The 17452-nt window shown below is 40.1% G+C and overlaps 1 protein-coding gene across 2 annotated transcripts in view; it reads left to right on the forward strand.

Moving 5' to 3' along the window:
* Positions 1-299: 299 nt before the first annotated feature.
* MRTFA (myocardin related transcription factor A) overlaps positions 300-17452 on the forward strand; it is an 88697-nt gene continuing 71544 nt past the window's right edge. For both annotated transcript variants that reach the window (XM_064512067.1, XM_026101690.2), the window contains exons 1-3: positions 300-363; positions 9755-9979; positions 10808-11069. In XM_064512067.1, coding sequence (XP_064368137.1) covers positions 11025-11069 — 45 coding nt within the window. In that variant the 5' untranslated portion in view covers positions 300-363; positions 9755-9979; positions 10808-11024. The remainder of the gene's footprint in view (positions 364-9754; positions 9980-10807; positions 11070-17452) is intronic.

Consider the following 17452-nt stretch of genomic DNA (forward strand, 5'->3'; position numbering starts at 1 on the left):
CGGGAAGATTGAGTGTATCATTTGGTGAATGTTCAGGCGTAGTAAATCTCAAACAATGCATTCTTCAGAACTAACAAACCAACAGTGCTAAGGTAAAATTTCCATCCTGGAAGTATCATGAGTACGTGTATACCAGTGTGGCAGTTCTTGATTGTATTTCAGTCCAACTTCTGCTCTGTATGCCAGATTAATTAAAGATAATGTAAAAAAAGAATACTAGATGAAGAACTGCTCCTTACTCTTAATGGGCTGTATTATTTGAAAATCTCTGAGTATTTGTGTCCTGTTTTCCCTTTCAGTGACTGGGGAGAGAGCTGCTGGCATGGAAGTGAGCTGGGTTTGTCCGTGGGAACTCTGAGTAAGGTATGTATTGTGTTCTCTTTGCTACCTTTAATCTGCACCTTTTGTTTTTATGTACTGAACATATTACTATAGTCTTGCGACCACTAAGCATGAGAGTCAGTAGTCTGTTGAAGATGGAGTATCTTGCATTTATACTAGCATCAGGTGTGACAACTCTCCAGCAATGACAAGCCCAGTGGACCCATCTATACTACTTTAGAGTATAAATACACTCCTGTTCTCCTTTTGCTGCTGCCTAGCAATTAGTCACAAACTTGTCAAAAGTTAGCCTGTGCTGTTTGGCAAACTTCTTCAGTATTTTGCCAGCACTTGTCTTTTTGTAGTGATACTTGGCTAGCAAGACTGATTTATTCAAGTATGTAAAGATAGAAAATTGTATCTGTACAGTATAATTGTCATGTCTACCAAACTGTAACTGAGGGTACTATGATACAGTGGTGCCTGCAAGAGCAGATGACACATTCAGACATTACCCAGGCTGAATCTTATAGTAAAGAATAGAAAATACTTTAGCGTAGTTCTAGCACCTGAACAGAAGTCTTATTTTAGATGTCCTCCATGCACTGGCTCTTAGTATTGTTGCTTCACAGAAAGAAGCTGTTGGTCTGTGTTTTCCATAGTGGAGGTTGAATCCTTTGAATTGTCAAAGAACAGCAGCAGCAGTACTGATTCTCCCTGACACATATTCTTTGCCCACATACATTAGATTTATGTATCAAGGGAGCACCTCTTGAGTACTTAATACTTCTTCTCAATAAACTGATTAGCTTAGACAGGACAGTAATATTGATACTTGCTTCTCTAGGCATCACTGAAGACACTTCTGATCTATTTTTCAGTGTAGGGGAAATCCAAAGGTGCAAAGTCAGCTCTCATCTCATAGTGGAGAAAGGGAACAGAAGATTTGGTAACTCAGTCTCAGTTGGTGGACTTTGCACTTAAATGAACGTCATGTCAGGTAGCTACATTAGGAGATGCCAGTGAATTTAAAGAAATTTGTATTCCACATCTAGTATTCATTAATGGGGAGGAGAGGGAAAGTCAGTTCAGATGTCTAATTTCTGTAGGCATAATCTTATACTGTCATGACTAAGGAATGTGACTGGGGTCAGAAAATTTCTTGCAATCTTTGTTTCAGGGTTTAGTTTCACACTATACCTACATGGGGTAACTGAAAGCTGTCACTTTTCAGTTTGCCCTATTCCTTCGTTTTTTTGGGGTTTTTTTGTTTTTCTGTATCAGATCTAATGATCTTGTGGTTGTAGGGTTCACATTGTTAACATGATGGAAAGCAATTATTTTTCTTGGTGTAGCTTTCCATTAGACCAGCAAGCTGAATTGACTTGCTCTGTGGCTGAAGAGTCACTAGTTTTGAAACAGGTGAGAATTTCAGATTGAGGTGAGGGTATAGAACTACCCTCTCAATCACAGCCCATAACCACAATGAACTAAGTAAAATGTAAAACTATCCCCTTAGACACACAAATAAGTTGTCAAAAACATTACCATAAATTCCGTAGGATAATTTTAAATTCTGCAGTTTTGTCTGCTTCCCTGTGCTGACATGAATGCTTGTGCAGTAAAACCATTCAGGGAGCTGAACTGGCTGAAATCTAATTACTTTTCCTTCACTGTTTTGTTTTTTTTCTTTATTTTTTAAATTTATTTTATTTTTTAGCTAGATTAGTTCCCTGAGCTATCTCACCTTGCAGTTCTATGAATGCCAATGCCAGCGCAGGGAAAGGGATTGAAATGCATGGCAGGAACAAGAAGACCACAGCAGCTGGACTTGGATCAACTTAAGATGCTGAGACAGTAAAAAAGAGAAACAGAAATGGAGGGGAAAGTCCCAGAAAATTTGGACTGTAGTTCTGGAGTTGGTGGTTAGCATTTCTTTGCCTCAGGGGCCACGGTGGATGAGGATCCACAATAAATCCATTCTTCTTTGCCCGAGTCACCACTCTATTATGCCCTGGATGCTCTGGTTCTTGTCCCAGAGTTCAGATCTTCTGGGTTTAAAACCATTGGGCTATTGGGGAAAGAAGTGTTACTTCCAGTCTCCTTTTGTGTAATGCCTCTCCCTTGCCAATCTGCCCTAAATCCACACTCAACACAAGCTCGCTTAGTCCTTCTGAGCCCCTCAGTTTTTTTCACATGAACTTCCAAGTCAGAGCTCACAGCTGGCTGCAGATCTTCAGCATTCCCTTTTCTAGTTTGTTGGAGCTTCCCTGCTTCTGTTGATTGCTGGTACGTGTTGCCACATGCCTTTGCTGCTGACTGAATCCATTGATTGACCTGCTTGCCCCTTTGCGGGGTTGGGGGAATGCCTTGCCTCCTTCAAAAAAAAAAAAGTGCACCAGTCAGCAATTGCAAGAAAAGCAGGTGGTGAAAAACAGGCATAGAGCAGTCCCATTCTGAACACACCATAGTTTGTGCATTTCTTTGGCAGCAGTGCTGTCTTAAACAGCTTGCTGCTTTTTGCTGCTCCCTCTGTTTTACTGGCATAGCTCTTTGTGTGGCCATGGTGAGCCACTCTGGGGGACAGATCCTCCTGGAAAGAAGTGGGGTTTTTTGCTAGTTAATTTTCATCTGGTCCAGTACATGGTGTCTCTGTAAGATTTATGCTAGTTTCACGATGAGGAAGGTATGAGAGTGGGAACGTGTAGCAGACTGCTTAAGCTGGCACTGCTGTTGGATGTTTTAAGTGTGCTCTTTGACATCATAGTTAAGTTGATCTTTCAGTGAGCTGCTGTTGCACAGGCGAGTCTCACCTCCACACAGCTATGTGCTCCTGCTTCCCTCCTGGCATCAGAGCTAGAGACTATGCAGCTGCAGGGCAAGTCCATCTAGCTGACTGATCCTGTAGAAAACGGTTTCTAATCTTTTTGCAGGTTTTTAATCTTCTGCTGCTTCAGCTGACCTGACTCACTCTGTGGGTGCACAGTCATTAGATTAGACAAAAGGGAAACAACAGGAATCTACAGAAGGCTGGATTCCACTAGCTATGAAGATGATCTATATCATGACCAAGGCCTAATATATACCAGTCTATCCATTGACGCATGAACTAAACATGGCCTCTCTTTTGTTCTTTGCAGTTGTGTTTCAGGTTGTGGTTGCTATGGAACTTCAGTGGAAATTGTTATTTATTCAGTAGCTGTTATCTTTAGTCTCACAAACTAGGCTGTGAGGTGTCATAGAATTAGGTGCCTATAAACTGCTTCACCAGTTTAAGGCTTAACGTATCCTTCACTGAAGTTAGAAGGATGTCTTATTCATTCACACTTGGGCTTAAATAAGAACTTGAGAAATTGATGGAGTCCATTCCTTTTGAGCAAGGATTGTTTATTATAAATCTCATTGTGATTCTTAAAACTAGTTTTGGTATTATTTGTTCTTACGTGTACCCAGAGTTCCATGAGCTTGAAAGCCAAAAATTTCCTCCAAATACATATTGAATCACGAAAAGTACTTTTTAGGAAACATTTGGAATGCCAAACTACATTTCTCAGCCTGCTATTTGTGGTTTTAAGAAATAGATATTTAATAATGATTTTTGAGACCTCTTGAAGACTTTTTTATCATTGCTGAATGGAGTAAAATGAATGCTATTATCTTATGAAGGAAATAGCTTACAGAAAGAGAAATATGGTTGTTGATGAGCAGTCTTTAAAACCATGTGGAAGGCTGTGTTTGTCTGCAGTGACTTATCAACAGCATGGTGCTGCTGATTTCTTTACACCAGACATGTTCTTTGTATCTTTTTCCCCCTTAAGCCCCAACATCTCTAGACAGCTGTTTATGCCATTTGTCTGATAAGATTTCTTGCTGTTTTCTTGCTGGCCCCAGCATGTCTTTTTGCATCTCGTACTGGTAGATTTGCTGGAGGCAATGGTGGAGGGACTTCTGGTGATGATTCAGAGATGGCCTCTCTTACTCTAAGGTTACTGGCACAGCATACGTACAGATTCAGATTCTTTGACTCATATAGGAAGCTGTGCCCATGTACTTACTGGCATCTTCATTCACATGAGTTGCAACCTTTTTTTTTTAATAGAGGCCTTGGAGGATAGTGTCTTATGATCACTGTAAGACACACTGACATCTTCTAATCACTGGTTCTAATCCAGAGTGAGTTTTGTTACTTCTTGACTGTTATTGCCTTTTCCCCTCTGCCACCTCCAATTACTGTAATAGTGAAGGAAGTTGATAACTGGTTCATTTTCCAGAAGACAAATACATGTGGGAATATGTGTATTAAAATAAAATCTTCTCTAAGAAGCTCTCTCAATAATGGTCCAAGTAATTTGGCTTTTTATCTTAAGATGATTCCTCAAAAACAAGCTGATACACTGTCAAAATCTTTAATGCTTGTGCTGTTGCATACTCTATTGTATGTGCTTTATGGGCAGTGCCATCAGTTCTAACTCTCAAATAATTGGAGGAGTAATTCTGCCAGTGTTTGCCTGCCTAGCTTCAGCTGACTGACAAGAAACTATTTTCTTTGATATAGACTTGAACGTCATCCTACTGGTGACTTTGGTGTCCAAAGATAAAAGGAATGTGTGTGTGTGATTTCACTCTGATCATTACTGCTGCTCAAGCTACTGTGATGCTACTGCTTCCATCTGCTGCAAACTTCTTCTCCTGGCTCGTTCTTTTGTGATGACCTGGGGGTAGTGTTGCCTTTGGGCACAACATGGCATTCTTTTCCCATTTGCTCATTAATTTCAAAGATTCATCCACTTAAAGCTACTTTGCCCCAAGATTATCTCTTCTCTTGGTTGGATGACCCCAGCTGGCATAGTCATTTAACAGAAGGCTGGTCTTAGGTTTAAAATAATAACAAAAAAATCCTGTCTTCTCAAAATAGCCCAGCTGCACACACATGCTGTTGCTGTTAGCTGCTGCAGGTTGCTTAGCAATTCTTAAATTGGTAGGAAATTGCTATTACCCTGGCAACTCAGCCCCCAAAATGCAAACAAGATTTGAAGGAGAGAAGAACAGGGAAAGCTGTTTATAGAGGTATCCTTGCTTGCTTTGAGAATTATGCTGTGGATCTTTCTTTTCTTTTTCTGTGCCTCCCTGATTTTTATTTATTTATTTATTTTTAAATTCTTTTTGTTTTAGAAGTTTTACTCTGGTTACTGAGGTTTCATGTTAGGGAAGCTGGTGCTATTCTTTGACTCATTTTTAAGATCTTTATTATACCATAAGTATGTGAATATTGCTAAAGTCAAGGGAAGTCTAATGCAGGTGTCCATGTCCAACATGAATACTGGGAAGGGAAACTGTATAACAACATCTGGGTTGTAGTTCCATAAGCACTTTAAGCTGATGCTGCTACCAAAAGTAGCCATCCTGATTTCTTGTTTCTTTCCTAGTACCTCATTCTCCCTTATGCTAGCCCAAATGTTTGTGTGTCTGGATAGCAAGCCAGATCAGGAACTGATGCAGAATAAAAGTAGCAATTTGTGCGTGTGTGGCCAGGTTAAATTTAACCTGGATCAGCTCCTTGATCTGGTTCAGCTTGTACTGGCCCACAGGAGGCAAGGAATGAGCAAGCTGGACTGTTTCTTTTGTCAGCAGTGCCCCTTTAACGCCTAACCAGAGGATGTGGTCTTATGATACAGCTAAGTTGATCTAAGAGCTAGCTCTTGCCAAAAAGGGCAGTCCTGGATTCATGCCTCTTTTGCTTCCTAGTACCAGCCTTGGTGCTTGTCTGGCCTTATGATAAGATGGAGCTAAAATGGCAGAAAGCTAATCCTACCCCCCTTATTCTCCTCCCTCCCCGCAAAAAGTTTTCTTTCACTTAGCTCCATAAACTGGCTTACTGTGGGTCAGGCAGGTTTTAATACTGCGCGGGTCTGCCTCTTTTGTTTACCTTTCATGTCTCAGGGCTTTGAGCTATTCTTGGGGGATTCTGGATGAGAAGTTTATATATGTACTTCTGTCATGTGGTAGAACGCTTTTTTTCCAAGGGGTAAGCTAATCAGACTTACCTTGCATTTACTGTGATACAGTGTTGAGATGAAAGAGAATGCACCCAGAGAGCTACCATGTAGTAGCTGTAGAACAACTTAACCTTTGTAATTTGCAGATTTGATAAAGATAACTTTCTCCAGAATTTCTTATTGGCTACGATTCTTAATCTTACAGCTTGCTCAAAATTGACTCTGCTGTGTTCGTCTGTCTGAAATTGAAGTTTGACAGATGCCTCCAGAGCATCCAGAGGTCAGAAAAGGAAGAAGATTATTTATATATTCAGGAGTGATGTCTAAATGCTTCTTTTGAGCAGCTCCATCTTCTCCCTAGTGCTGGGTCCATGCTTGTATTGTTGAGGCAGTGGTTTTGTGGTTTATAGCAGTGTAATTTAAGCACTCCTGGCTCCTAACAGCTTGTTCTTGCCCCCTGCATTATGGTGACACAGCTGTGTGTGTGTAGCTGGCGATGGACTGGGTTGGGGAACTGATTTTGCTGACTAATAACCCAGGAAAAATGGTGGTTTTTCAGTTGAACTGATTCTCTAGTCTAGTTCATTGCATGACTGCACACAGACATTTCAGCTGGTTGAAGAATGGGCAGTGTAGGGACAGGAATGAACAGCTGGATATTGGAGAAGATGAGGGCTGCTGAAACTGTTGTTGCTGCTGTAGAGCATCTGAGGGATTGCAGCCTCTCTTGTTCCAGAAGCAGCTGGCCCAAAAGTAGAAAAATGCCATGATAGAAAGCTTTGTATCTGTTGGACAACAGATACAAATCCTTGAGGGCACTCACCCTGAGACCCTTGCTGGTTATAAGAAATCCTTGCTCTTAAGACTGTCCGTCTGCTTCTGGATGAGTCATTTATATATCTTCATGCTATGGTACATTTCTCTGTGGGAAAGTTTCTGGCATGTTTAAAAATGACAGGCAAACAAACATTTTAAAATTGTAATTAGGTTCTAAATATTAATGTCCATAGCTGATTCATTCTACAATGACACTTATGGAGTGGTATAACTCTCTGGGAAGTCTAAAAACAGCCTTACTTTTGGTTACAGAAAAGGACTCCATGTCTTTCACAGGATGTCAGTGTTGATTGTAAATCCTCAAAGCTTCTTCCCAATCCCTATGTGTCCTCATCAGACTTTTAATTGAAAACACTAAAATTAAATTGACCCAATTAGAGCCTTTACTGTAGTCTTGTGGACCAGAGTTTAGGAACTATCACTGTAAAACATCTGAAGCCTTGTACCAAGTTCTATATAGAAAGCCTAAATAAACCACTTGCTCCTTTCTTTCCTTTTAGGAGGTGATTTGGAGCTGTACTAATTTTCTTTTCTTTTCTTTTTTTTTTTTTTTTTTCTTTAAGTGGAGGTATGTTGTATATTAAAACTTGGCATTGCTCTGAAAAAAGTTCTCTTTCCCTTAGGTAGTGGCTAGATGTTTGGAAGTATTAATGGTGTAAACAGATTTTACTCTTGTGTTGTGCTGGCACAAGTGTTGATGTGGCTGCAAGATATACTGCCCCAGGGACCTGATTTAGTTGGAAGGAACCAAATATCTGGCCTTTGCACCTGGATCAGTTTTCTCATCGGTTCATCATGCGTCATTGTAGATGCTTGTGCTGGCCTGAAATGATAAGGAAAGCAAGGGAAGGAGGAGGCAAAATTTCTTAGCAGATGTAATGGCTCATTCCAGTTTAGTTTCATTTGAACTGCAATCTTCCCTGAAGGAATATAGTCATTGTCCAGGATGTCTGAGTTGCACAGAATCAGACTGATTTTTGCGTTTTGTGGCAGAGCTGCTTGAGCTGCCTTAAGCAGCTCTGTTCCTCTGTATTGTGCTGGTGCAGCTGTGGCTTTTATGGAGGAGTTGATTGTATTTCAGCTGTATCAGCTTCCTGATCTGGTTTGCTGTGTACAAGCAGCTCCGCTGGAACCAAGGAGGGCACGGTGGCAGGGCAAGAATGAATGTCCAGGCAAGGGAAGACAAGGGCCGCTTAAGCTGGCAGTTCTGCCAAAGCAATGCTTGGGGAATCACAGCCCCAGACACCCTGTGTTTGCTAGTATTGTTTGCTGAGTTACTTTTGATGTGGGACAGACATTGAATAACATGGCAACTAGGATTAAGAAGACGATACCTTCTATCTGTGTCATCTATGGCGTGAGTTAGGAAACCTGCAAGTCAAGGTACAACTCCTTAGTAATAATCCAACCCTTGTTACAGTGGTGAAATTCTGCAGGATGATTCTGCAGGGGAATTTAGAGGGTTTACAATCCCACTCTTGGTTAATCCACTTGCTATAGCGCTGCTCTGGGTTACATGGCAAACTGATGTGTGAGTACCGATTTCCTCCTGCCCTACTCTCTGCTGTGGCTGGGCGAGGCTAGCCTGCTTTTGCTATAGGTTAGTACTGTGCTTTTTAAATAAAGGATATAATTTCAGTGGACTGGCTAATGTGAAAGTACCTAGGTTAGGAAAATAGATGCCATTTTAAAACACTGTTGTTAATGTGATTTGCCTAGTTTATGGTGATTATGAATTCCTGTTTAAAAGAAAATCCAGGGTGTCAGAAGTTTCTAAGTACATTTCCTGTTGTCGTAGCCTAGGCAGATCTTACGTGTATGATATATTTCAAGTTCTTTTTCCCCTCAGAGAAAGGAACTTTTTCTGTTCTAGGATGGATTGAGGAGAGTGGGTTGAGGCTCCTGCCATTCCAAACCCTTATTTGGCGGGGTTAGATATCTCTGTCATCAGTCAGTTCATTCAGGTTGGCTACACTTGTACTCCCATGTGATGTGACCTAACCGCCATTGGGTACTAGAGAAAATGTAGTGGCTCCAGGACATATCCTTCAAGAAGGCAGACTGGCTTTGGCTTCAGCTGGGCGTTTCTCCTTGAGTGACAGCAGTCCTTACCAGTCAGACCTGCAACTGAGCAATTACTCTTCCTTTTAGCCCCCTTCCACCGGCCTCATATCACTACAGGGACAGGGCCTAAAGCCAATTATATTGGTCACAGTTTAACTCTTTCCAGCCTTTGCAAGGATTGTATAGCTTACCAAACTCAGATTAAGTTTGTGGTTCAAGAGGGTGCGTGTATGTGTATTTCCAGGCTTTCTTTACCCACTGTAAAGAAATGAAAGGGCACAATCCCGATTTTTCTCTTTGCGTATTACTGTTAAAATTTGCTTTCAGATGGGCATGAGTGATGTTTGTTTTGGACAGGAAATAGATCAAGGAGCAGGCAGGCGCATTCTAGCCAAATCATAACTGCAGTAAAAGCAAATACTTCATATAGCAGTAAGCTTTGGCTCAGTGTTATTTGTTTGTTAGAACAAGCACCAATTTCAGTTGGTGGTTTTTGTCATTTTCTTTTTTTTTTTCTTTTCCCTGCTTCTCTTCAGATCATGACATGGGGTCCTGGGAATGAATGTGTGACAACATGGATTAAACAGTGTGTATTCATTGCCAGTTGCCTTGAATGTACACTGAACACATTTTTGAGGAAAACAGTACTGCCACTTATAACTTTGGTGTTCAGAGCACGGAGCAAACATTAGAAACTGACTGAAGTAGAAAAGAAAACGTGAACAAAAATATTGGAACCTTATTAAACAACATGGAAACGGGTAACAACTATTTGAGCTACTTTATCATCTGTTGAATGTTGTCACACTCATTCAGGTTAAATATAGATGTTAAGTGGGGGAATACTTAATAAAAAGTTATATTATTAAAAACTTTGCACTGAATTTATGCATTCTGAATGATTTCTGGACTAGGGCTATCCTGTGGGTTTTTACTTTGCTTTTTTGCAGCTAAGTCTATATGCGTCTTTCTGAAGCTGAAGGTTAGCCTCTGAAAAAGCTTTTGCTTGATACATGGCAAGAGAATTATTTGTTGAAATGAAAATGATTTCCTTTGAAAATGTTTGCCTGCCGCACTCAGCTGTCCTTCAAGGTTTATTATGTAGGATTACTTTAACTGACTAGATCTTAAATTAATAGTTGTCCTTTTAAAACCAGATGTTGGTATAAGACGAGAGTAATGAAGAGTTCAGCAAAATTCTAAGTAAGTTGACTTCACTGGAAGCATAGAGTATGGTAAACAGCTCCAATCATGGTGATTACCCTCCTAGCCTTCTCAAAATTGGGATTTTTAAAGTACCAGAAGTTGAGAATGTTCTCATAAGTTTTAAAGAAAATGATAATAATCAGTAGTTTCATCAGCAGTCTCTGCGGTGACCGTGTTGGAGGGTTATGCAAGTTTATAAACTGGTGAGCTTAGCAAATTTCAATTACTAGCTGGATTTGAATTGATAAAGATAACGCAAATATGGTGATAAAGAACATGTTGCTCTTGAATATGAAGAAACCATGATGCACTGGAGATATAGGTTAAGTCTCTCTAGTACAAGATTTACTTTTTTTTGTTTTGTTTTTTGGTCCCTCTTGCAGGTTGCCATCACGAAAGCCAAAGTGGATTTCTCCGGTGTGGTGTGCCTGCCCCCTTCCGTCATTGCTGGAAATGGGCTGGACGGAGGAGGGGCTGGCGAAAATGATGATGAGCCGGTGCTGGTGTCACTTTCGGCGGCCCCCAGCCCTCAGAGCGAAGCTGTTGCCAATGAGCTGCAGGAGCTCTCCTTGCAGCCCGAGCTGACCCTGAACCTCCATCATGGCCGAAACCCCAACCTTCCTCCACTCAGTGAAAGGAAGAATGGTAAGTGCTACAGTGCACTCATGTCTCGTGTGGTATGCCCCTACTGATCAGCATTCAGGAACTACTGTGGTGTTGACATGGTACATGTTCTGATGACAGTCCTGCTTCTTTGTAGTATTTTATTCATAGGAAGAAATAATAACCCAGAGCTGGCAAAAGTGGTTTACATTGTTAGATGGGAAAGATTCATGTCATTGGCTGTGGAAGTTCTGGAGAGCTCTAGCGATGAATCCTCATGGGTTATTGTCTTAGATGAATACAAGAAATAACTTCCATGTGCTTTGTGGTGACTAGAGGTTGTGCAAAAAACCAAGACAGAGAGTCAAAGGAGAGGCATTAGCTCATCTTCAGACTAGGGCCATCAAGGACCTGTAGATTTTTCTGTGTCATCTTGATCTGTACTTACCAAGGGCGAGTAATCTTTCTCACTGAAAATGTCTGAAAAGCTGTGTCAGACTAGTTAGAAGCAGAGAGAAGTCCTGGAGTTAAAAATGAAGTAACTCAGTAGGTGTACTGATCCTGGAGTGAGAATGACCAGTCTGTTTCTCGAGTTGCAAATAGCTTACAAACAACTAAGGTATGAATCCCTCTAATCGTCCATTGACTGGCACTGGAGTTGCAAAGTATGGGGTCACTAGGTGACCAGAATTCCTGGTTGTGGAAGAGCATGAACTGTTTGAATGTCAGGATTACCAGGCTGCCATGAAATCCTTTGCATATTCAGCCCCATCCTGTGACAGGCTGGTGAAACCCTTTGATAATTGGTGGTTCCCGCCTGTGAATTCCTCTTGGTGATCTCCCTTCACTCTGCTCTCTGGGGTATGTGTTGGTGACTCTTGGCAGTATGAAGGTCTTTGTAAGTTGCTAAAGTCAGAGCTGCTATCGACTTTACCTTCAAGGTACTGTGGATTTCAGCATGGTTGAGTCATGGGTGTCTTACAGTGCTGGGCATTATATGTTGCATCTTATACATTATATAGAGTTGCATGGCACAGTACACTGGAAATGCTGGGGTGCTTTGGAATGACTTTATAAGCCATACTTGGTGTTTATGGTAAAGTGATTTAGAACATGTTAACTGTAGGATTGTAATTTGTATCGGAGAGATACCTCACTTGATGTGCTTGGTTCTTTGACTCCAGAAACTGAGCATGCCCTTCTCTGAAAAAGTAAATCAGTGTTGTACTAGTTAGAAGAATTAATTTGACTTCAAATGAAAACATTATTTTTAACAGGATGAAAGTGGGCAAGTTTCCTCATTCTTATACATTATGCCATCTTTATGTGATTACTGTCATGTTTAAAGGCCTTATGAGTGGAGAAGCTAGAAACTGTACAAATATAGAAAAAGCTCCTATTCCTTAGTATCTGTAGTCCTCTAAGTATAAGATAAAAAAACAACAGATGAATGGAGATAAATGGTGGTGGCAGGAAATAAAGGAAGAAATTGCAGTATTAACATGGTGAACTGTAGTCTCAGCACATTTCAACAAGAGGTAGACTTGGATATTTTATAGTTATGATGGTAAGGAGAGAGATCTAATGAAATGTGATAGTTTTGAAAGTGGTAGAGAACTTCCTAGCCTGAAGGCACCATGGGAAAAAACATGAGTTTTTTGTTTTCAAAACCTAACAACTGGCCAATTGAAGGTGACGGTGTAAATTTATTGGAGGCAGGATTCTCTCTCTCTAGTGAATAAGAAATGATAAAGGCTCCTGAAGTGGGAACAAGCAGTTTATGCTTGATGCCAGAGGGAAAGGGATGCCCGTGTTGGGAATCGACAGGAATAACTGTTCAGGAAAATGAACCTTGTAGCAGCAGTTTGAATGGATGCAAGCAGGACAAAACTGTTTGTTATGGTCAGAGAAAAGGGTATTCTGTTACAGAGATGAAAGATAAGAGTCTAGATATGATTCAATTGTGTGGATAGGTATTAAAAAAAGTGGCATCTTGGAAGCATTTTACAGAAATAGGTGCTTTTCCTCTATCATAATAATGTTATTTTTAGGGACTTAAGCTGTGGACTGCAAATCTACGTGATTGGAACAGGTAAAATAGAGTTAGGTTTAAAAAGTATCTGAAATGGAACACCTCTGCCCGTACCTTTTTGCTAAAGAAAATTAGGGTATTCCCGGAAATGACTCATTAGGTGGGTCTCTTCAGAGCTGATACTTTATCAGTGCTGAGTACAATAGTGGGAATTTTACTGCTGGAGGTGCCGCTTTTCAGACAAGCCATAAAGTCCAAAGTCCCTGATCTAGACTACCTCAATATTCCTTATCTTCAGATGTATACAGTGCTCTTTTCTGCTAGCTCTGTAGCGCGTTGCTGTGTGCTGTTTGTGTGTGCATTCATTAAAGTGTTGTAGGACTGAAAAGTGCTGCATAAATATGGTTATCTACAAATCGTCACTATGTAGAGTGAGACCTGGTTTAGTGAGTTGTTGAGAAACATAGCCGATGCATTTTGGTTAATCAGATTGTTCCCCCATATGGGAACTTTTTAGTTATGCTGGGGTAGAATTTGCACAGCTGTTATGAGCTATCATTAAAGCTCTTTTTTTTTATACGGTGTATTTTGTTGTTGTGTCTTTGGCTTCAAACACTTTGAAGAATGTTTAGAGTTGATTTGTCAGTTGAGATGGTAATCTAATTAAACATTTGAGCAATCCAAAGTGGTTGTAGAAACATATCTTGTGCAGTGAAACTGCTTCTGTGACAATTTGCCAAATTCAAGGTATGAGGAAGATTCAAGATGAGTGGCGGCAGGAGGGGCGGAGATGGTAAAATAAGAGACTTGCTGGAAGCTGCTTGTCTGTTTCAAAGGGTCTCCTGTTTGCAGTTCTAGACAGGCATTGCTGACTCACAGCTGAACTAACTGCTTGTGCTGAGTGTTGCTTCTAACAGGTTAACCCTTTATATAACTTCTTTCTTTAACCTATAGGTGTCTGTAGAAAAATATCACATGGAGTTACAGTAGATTTGTTATTTCAGGCAATGTGAATGGAACATAGACTGTCAGCTGAGGTGAAACAGAAATTTCTTCAGAATATAAGGCATCATGGAATTATATCAGTTGGGAGAACTGGGAGTGCAGTCTGGTATGCGCATGCTACCGTATGTCCTAGAACAGCAGATTGCCTTTTTCTGCTCGTACAGAACTGAAGGGCTGCAAGAGATTTTTTCTGTTTTGGTTTTGCTTGGTTTTGTTTTCTTCAGACCCAGGTTGCCCTTTCTATTCTTCTTACTTATTGCAGCTACAAATTATAGGTCTCTAGCTGGACGGGTGTAAAGACTTTAAAACTTTTGACTGGATAGTTGTTACTAAATTATACTAAACTTAAAATGAGATAAAAACTATTAAGGGAATGTGTGAAGTAGTGGAACATAAATGGATGGATAGGAACTGGTTTTTTGTCACTTCAGTGGAAGGAACTTTATGGGTTAAGGTGGCAGTAAAATATTTTGACACTTTTTTTTAGGTTCTATTCAGACATCATACTTAATGGACCATTTAAAGTGTAGTTATTTAGTTTAAGTGTGCTTCACAGCAAATTTTCTATCCCAAAGTTCACATTCCATTTCTTCTCCTTTTTACCCATGTCCATCAAGGCCTTGTTCCTACAACCTTCTTTAACCATGAGAGATTACCAGTGACTCACTCATTCTTTGTCATACAAGCCAAAAAAAGGTCATCATAGAGTCATGTAAAATGTATCTTGATTTTTCTCAGATGCCAAGATAACTTTCCTCAACCCTTAGGGCAGAGCTTTGAGAGCAAGGCCTTGATAGATATGGTTACAAAACCAGAGAAAAAGCAAAGCATGACCATACAAATCTCATGCAGTCTGATCAGAATCGTCCTTCGTATTTAACTTTCATTTGTAATGATGCTAATTGCTCCACTAGTTTATTGACGTTTTCTCAGCCCAGTCTCCCCAAGAGAATTTGTAATTATCCCTGTCCAGAGGTCATGAAAAACATTTTGTTAGCACTCTAGGGCTGTCCTGCGTCCTTCTCGCTGTCGGCTTGTTTAACATTAGGTAAGATGGAACCGTGCCTTTGAAAGAATGTTACCATTACAGGTTTGGACAAAACTTGTAGCAGCTTGTCAATTTTTTTGGTTTTACTTGATCTGGGATGCTTGCCTTCTGCGAAGTACTGTGCACACTGGGAAGAGAGAGACTAGCTGGAATGCGTGGAATTTCAGCACGACTTGAAGTCATTCAACAGGCATGTGCTTTAGGTATCCGAAGGTACTCCCATTACTGTAAAGACGGAGTGCTGTACAGAAAGCATGGGATTGTTGCCATACAGGCTGTTGGAGATTGTACCTGTTTACAAATTGCAGTGTTGAACTTTTTACATGTTTCTAAGGAGCTAATGTAGTGCATATGTGCCTATGTTCACGTGATGTTACAAGACGAGTAACATTTTAAATGTTTATTAGGGTACCTGATTCTATTTTAAGGAACTGTGCCAGGGGTTGCTCCTATAATTTTTTTGTTAGATTACATGTTCCTGTTTCCTTCCCCTTCTTGCCCTTTCCTATCGTGGACTGTCATTACATTGAATGCAGTCAGATCCAGAAGTTATTTTCAAATATAACTTGTTAGAGTGTTTTAGCAGATTTTATAGCTTATCTTTTTGCTACTGTGACTTCAAAAACATTGATAATGTCTTCTTAAAATCATGCCATAAATTATCATTTTAAAGTATTTGCCTATCCTCAAGGTTGGGTTTTTAACCCTGAGAAAGGGATTTAAAGAAACAGGATTCTTTTGAAGTTATTTTCTCACATTTCTTTATTCTGATGTACAGAAGACTTCCGGAGTAGTGTGACTCAGAGCTGTATTTAATTACCAAGTGATGGTTATTGTCTCATCCAGAACTTACATGTGAAGAATATACTTAAGTGTGTATTAGAACAAAAGAACCAAGACAGGAAATATATATTTTTCTCTGATCTGTCCACACACATTCCAGTGAGGCTTGCTGTTCTCTGTTGTGTGAGTAAGAGGAATGCTTGTTAGAATAAAAACAACCAGTCTATCTTGGATAGATTTGTGTTAAGAGACATTATGTCCCAGAAGGCTATAAATTTAGTATGCTGTTTGAAAATTGCTGATAGAGCTCTGAGATTCAGAGATAGAAATGGGTGGCTATTACTGATGGGAGTTACTAAACAGCGGAGAAGTGGTAATCTCTTGAAATATTTAAAACAAACATTTAAATAGAGATGGGGGAATAGATGAGCTGGAGGGAGTAATTCCAAAGACAGCTTTAATGTGGTAGCTTTAAAAAGTTAGCTCTCAACACAGTTTTTGTTTGTTGTTGATTATGTTAACAGCATTATAATGCCCTTCCCCAGCCACTGGTTTGTAATATTTTTCTCCCCTCTGTTTCTCCCTTCCAGTTGCTCTTATTCAAGTTTGCCTTGGAGGTTTCAAGGTTGAGGGCTACTGGATGAATATTAGGCATATAATTTGGTAACGATTTAAAAAAAAATCCATATTCATGAATTTAAACTGCCTGCACAACATGTCAGGCCCAGAACTGGGCTTTTTTTTTTTTTTTATGTGGGTGAGGTCTAAGTCTTGAGGGTAGTAATGGGGAGAGGAAGTCAGATTCTTTAAAGGGAGAATGCCATTCTGCAAGACTCTCCCTTTGCTGTATTGGAGAAGTGAGTGGCTACTTCACCCAAGAAAGATCGCATTGTGAATTGTGAAACAACTACCACTCCCTGGTAGTACTTTGTAAACTGAATCCTGGCTTTGGGTGATAGCAGGTTTCTGTAATGTGTGCTCTTAGCTTATGAAGAATTTCAGGTTCTCTGTAATTCTTTGATATTGGGACGCTATCAGCTGCAGCTCTCCTCCACAATCAGTATGTTACAGCAAAGTATAATGAAAGAATCTTTGCCATAGACATCAGGGAGGGCAATCTTCATCTTCCTTGCTGGTCAACTAAGCAATATTCAGTGATGCAGGCATACAGTGGTGCTTATTACCTGTAGGTTAAATATTAAAAAAACCTCTGGCATTCTATTAATATTACTAATATTAAAGTATCTGTGTAAATTTGCTGTGATGTTCTGTATTGCACTAATGGAATGTGAGCTCTTGGACCAATAAAAGGGTTTCTTTGTGGCAAGGCAAACTACTAATTTTAAATCAGATCCAAAGAAGTGACTTAATTGCACTCCAACAGTGACATATTTACTCTCCAGTGTAGATTTGTCACACACTTTATTTTTCTCCTACTTTTAAAATGTCTGCTTTTATGTTACATTTTTCAGTGTCGTCTTCTTCCTGTGCAGCCGTGTTACTTTGGTTTGTCCTGGTTAATGCCTTAATTCCCTGAAGTATTTATGTATGCAGTGT

The sequence above is a fragment of the Dromaius novaehollandiae genome, chromosome 1 (assembly GCF_036370855.1).
Source record: "Dromaius novaehollandiae isolate bDroNov1 chromosome 1, bDroNov1.hap1, whole genome shotgun sequence".
NCBI classification, from domain to species: domain Eukaryota; kingdom Metazoa; phylum Chordata; class Aves; order Casuariiformes; family Dromaiidae; genus Dromaius; species Dromaius novaehollandiae.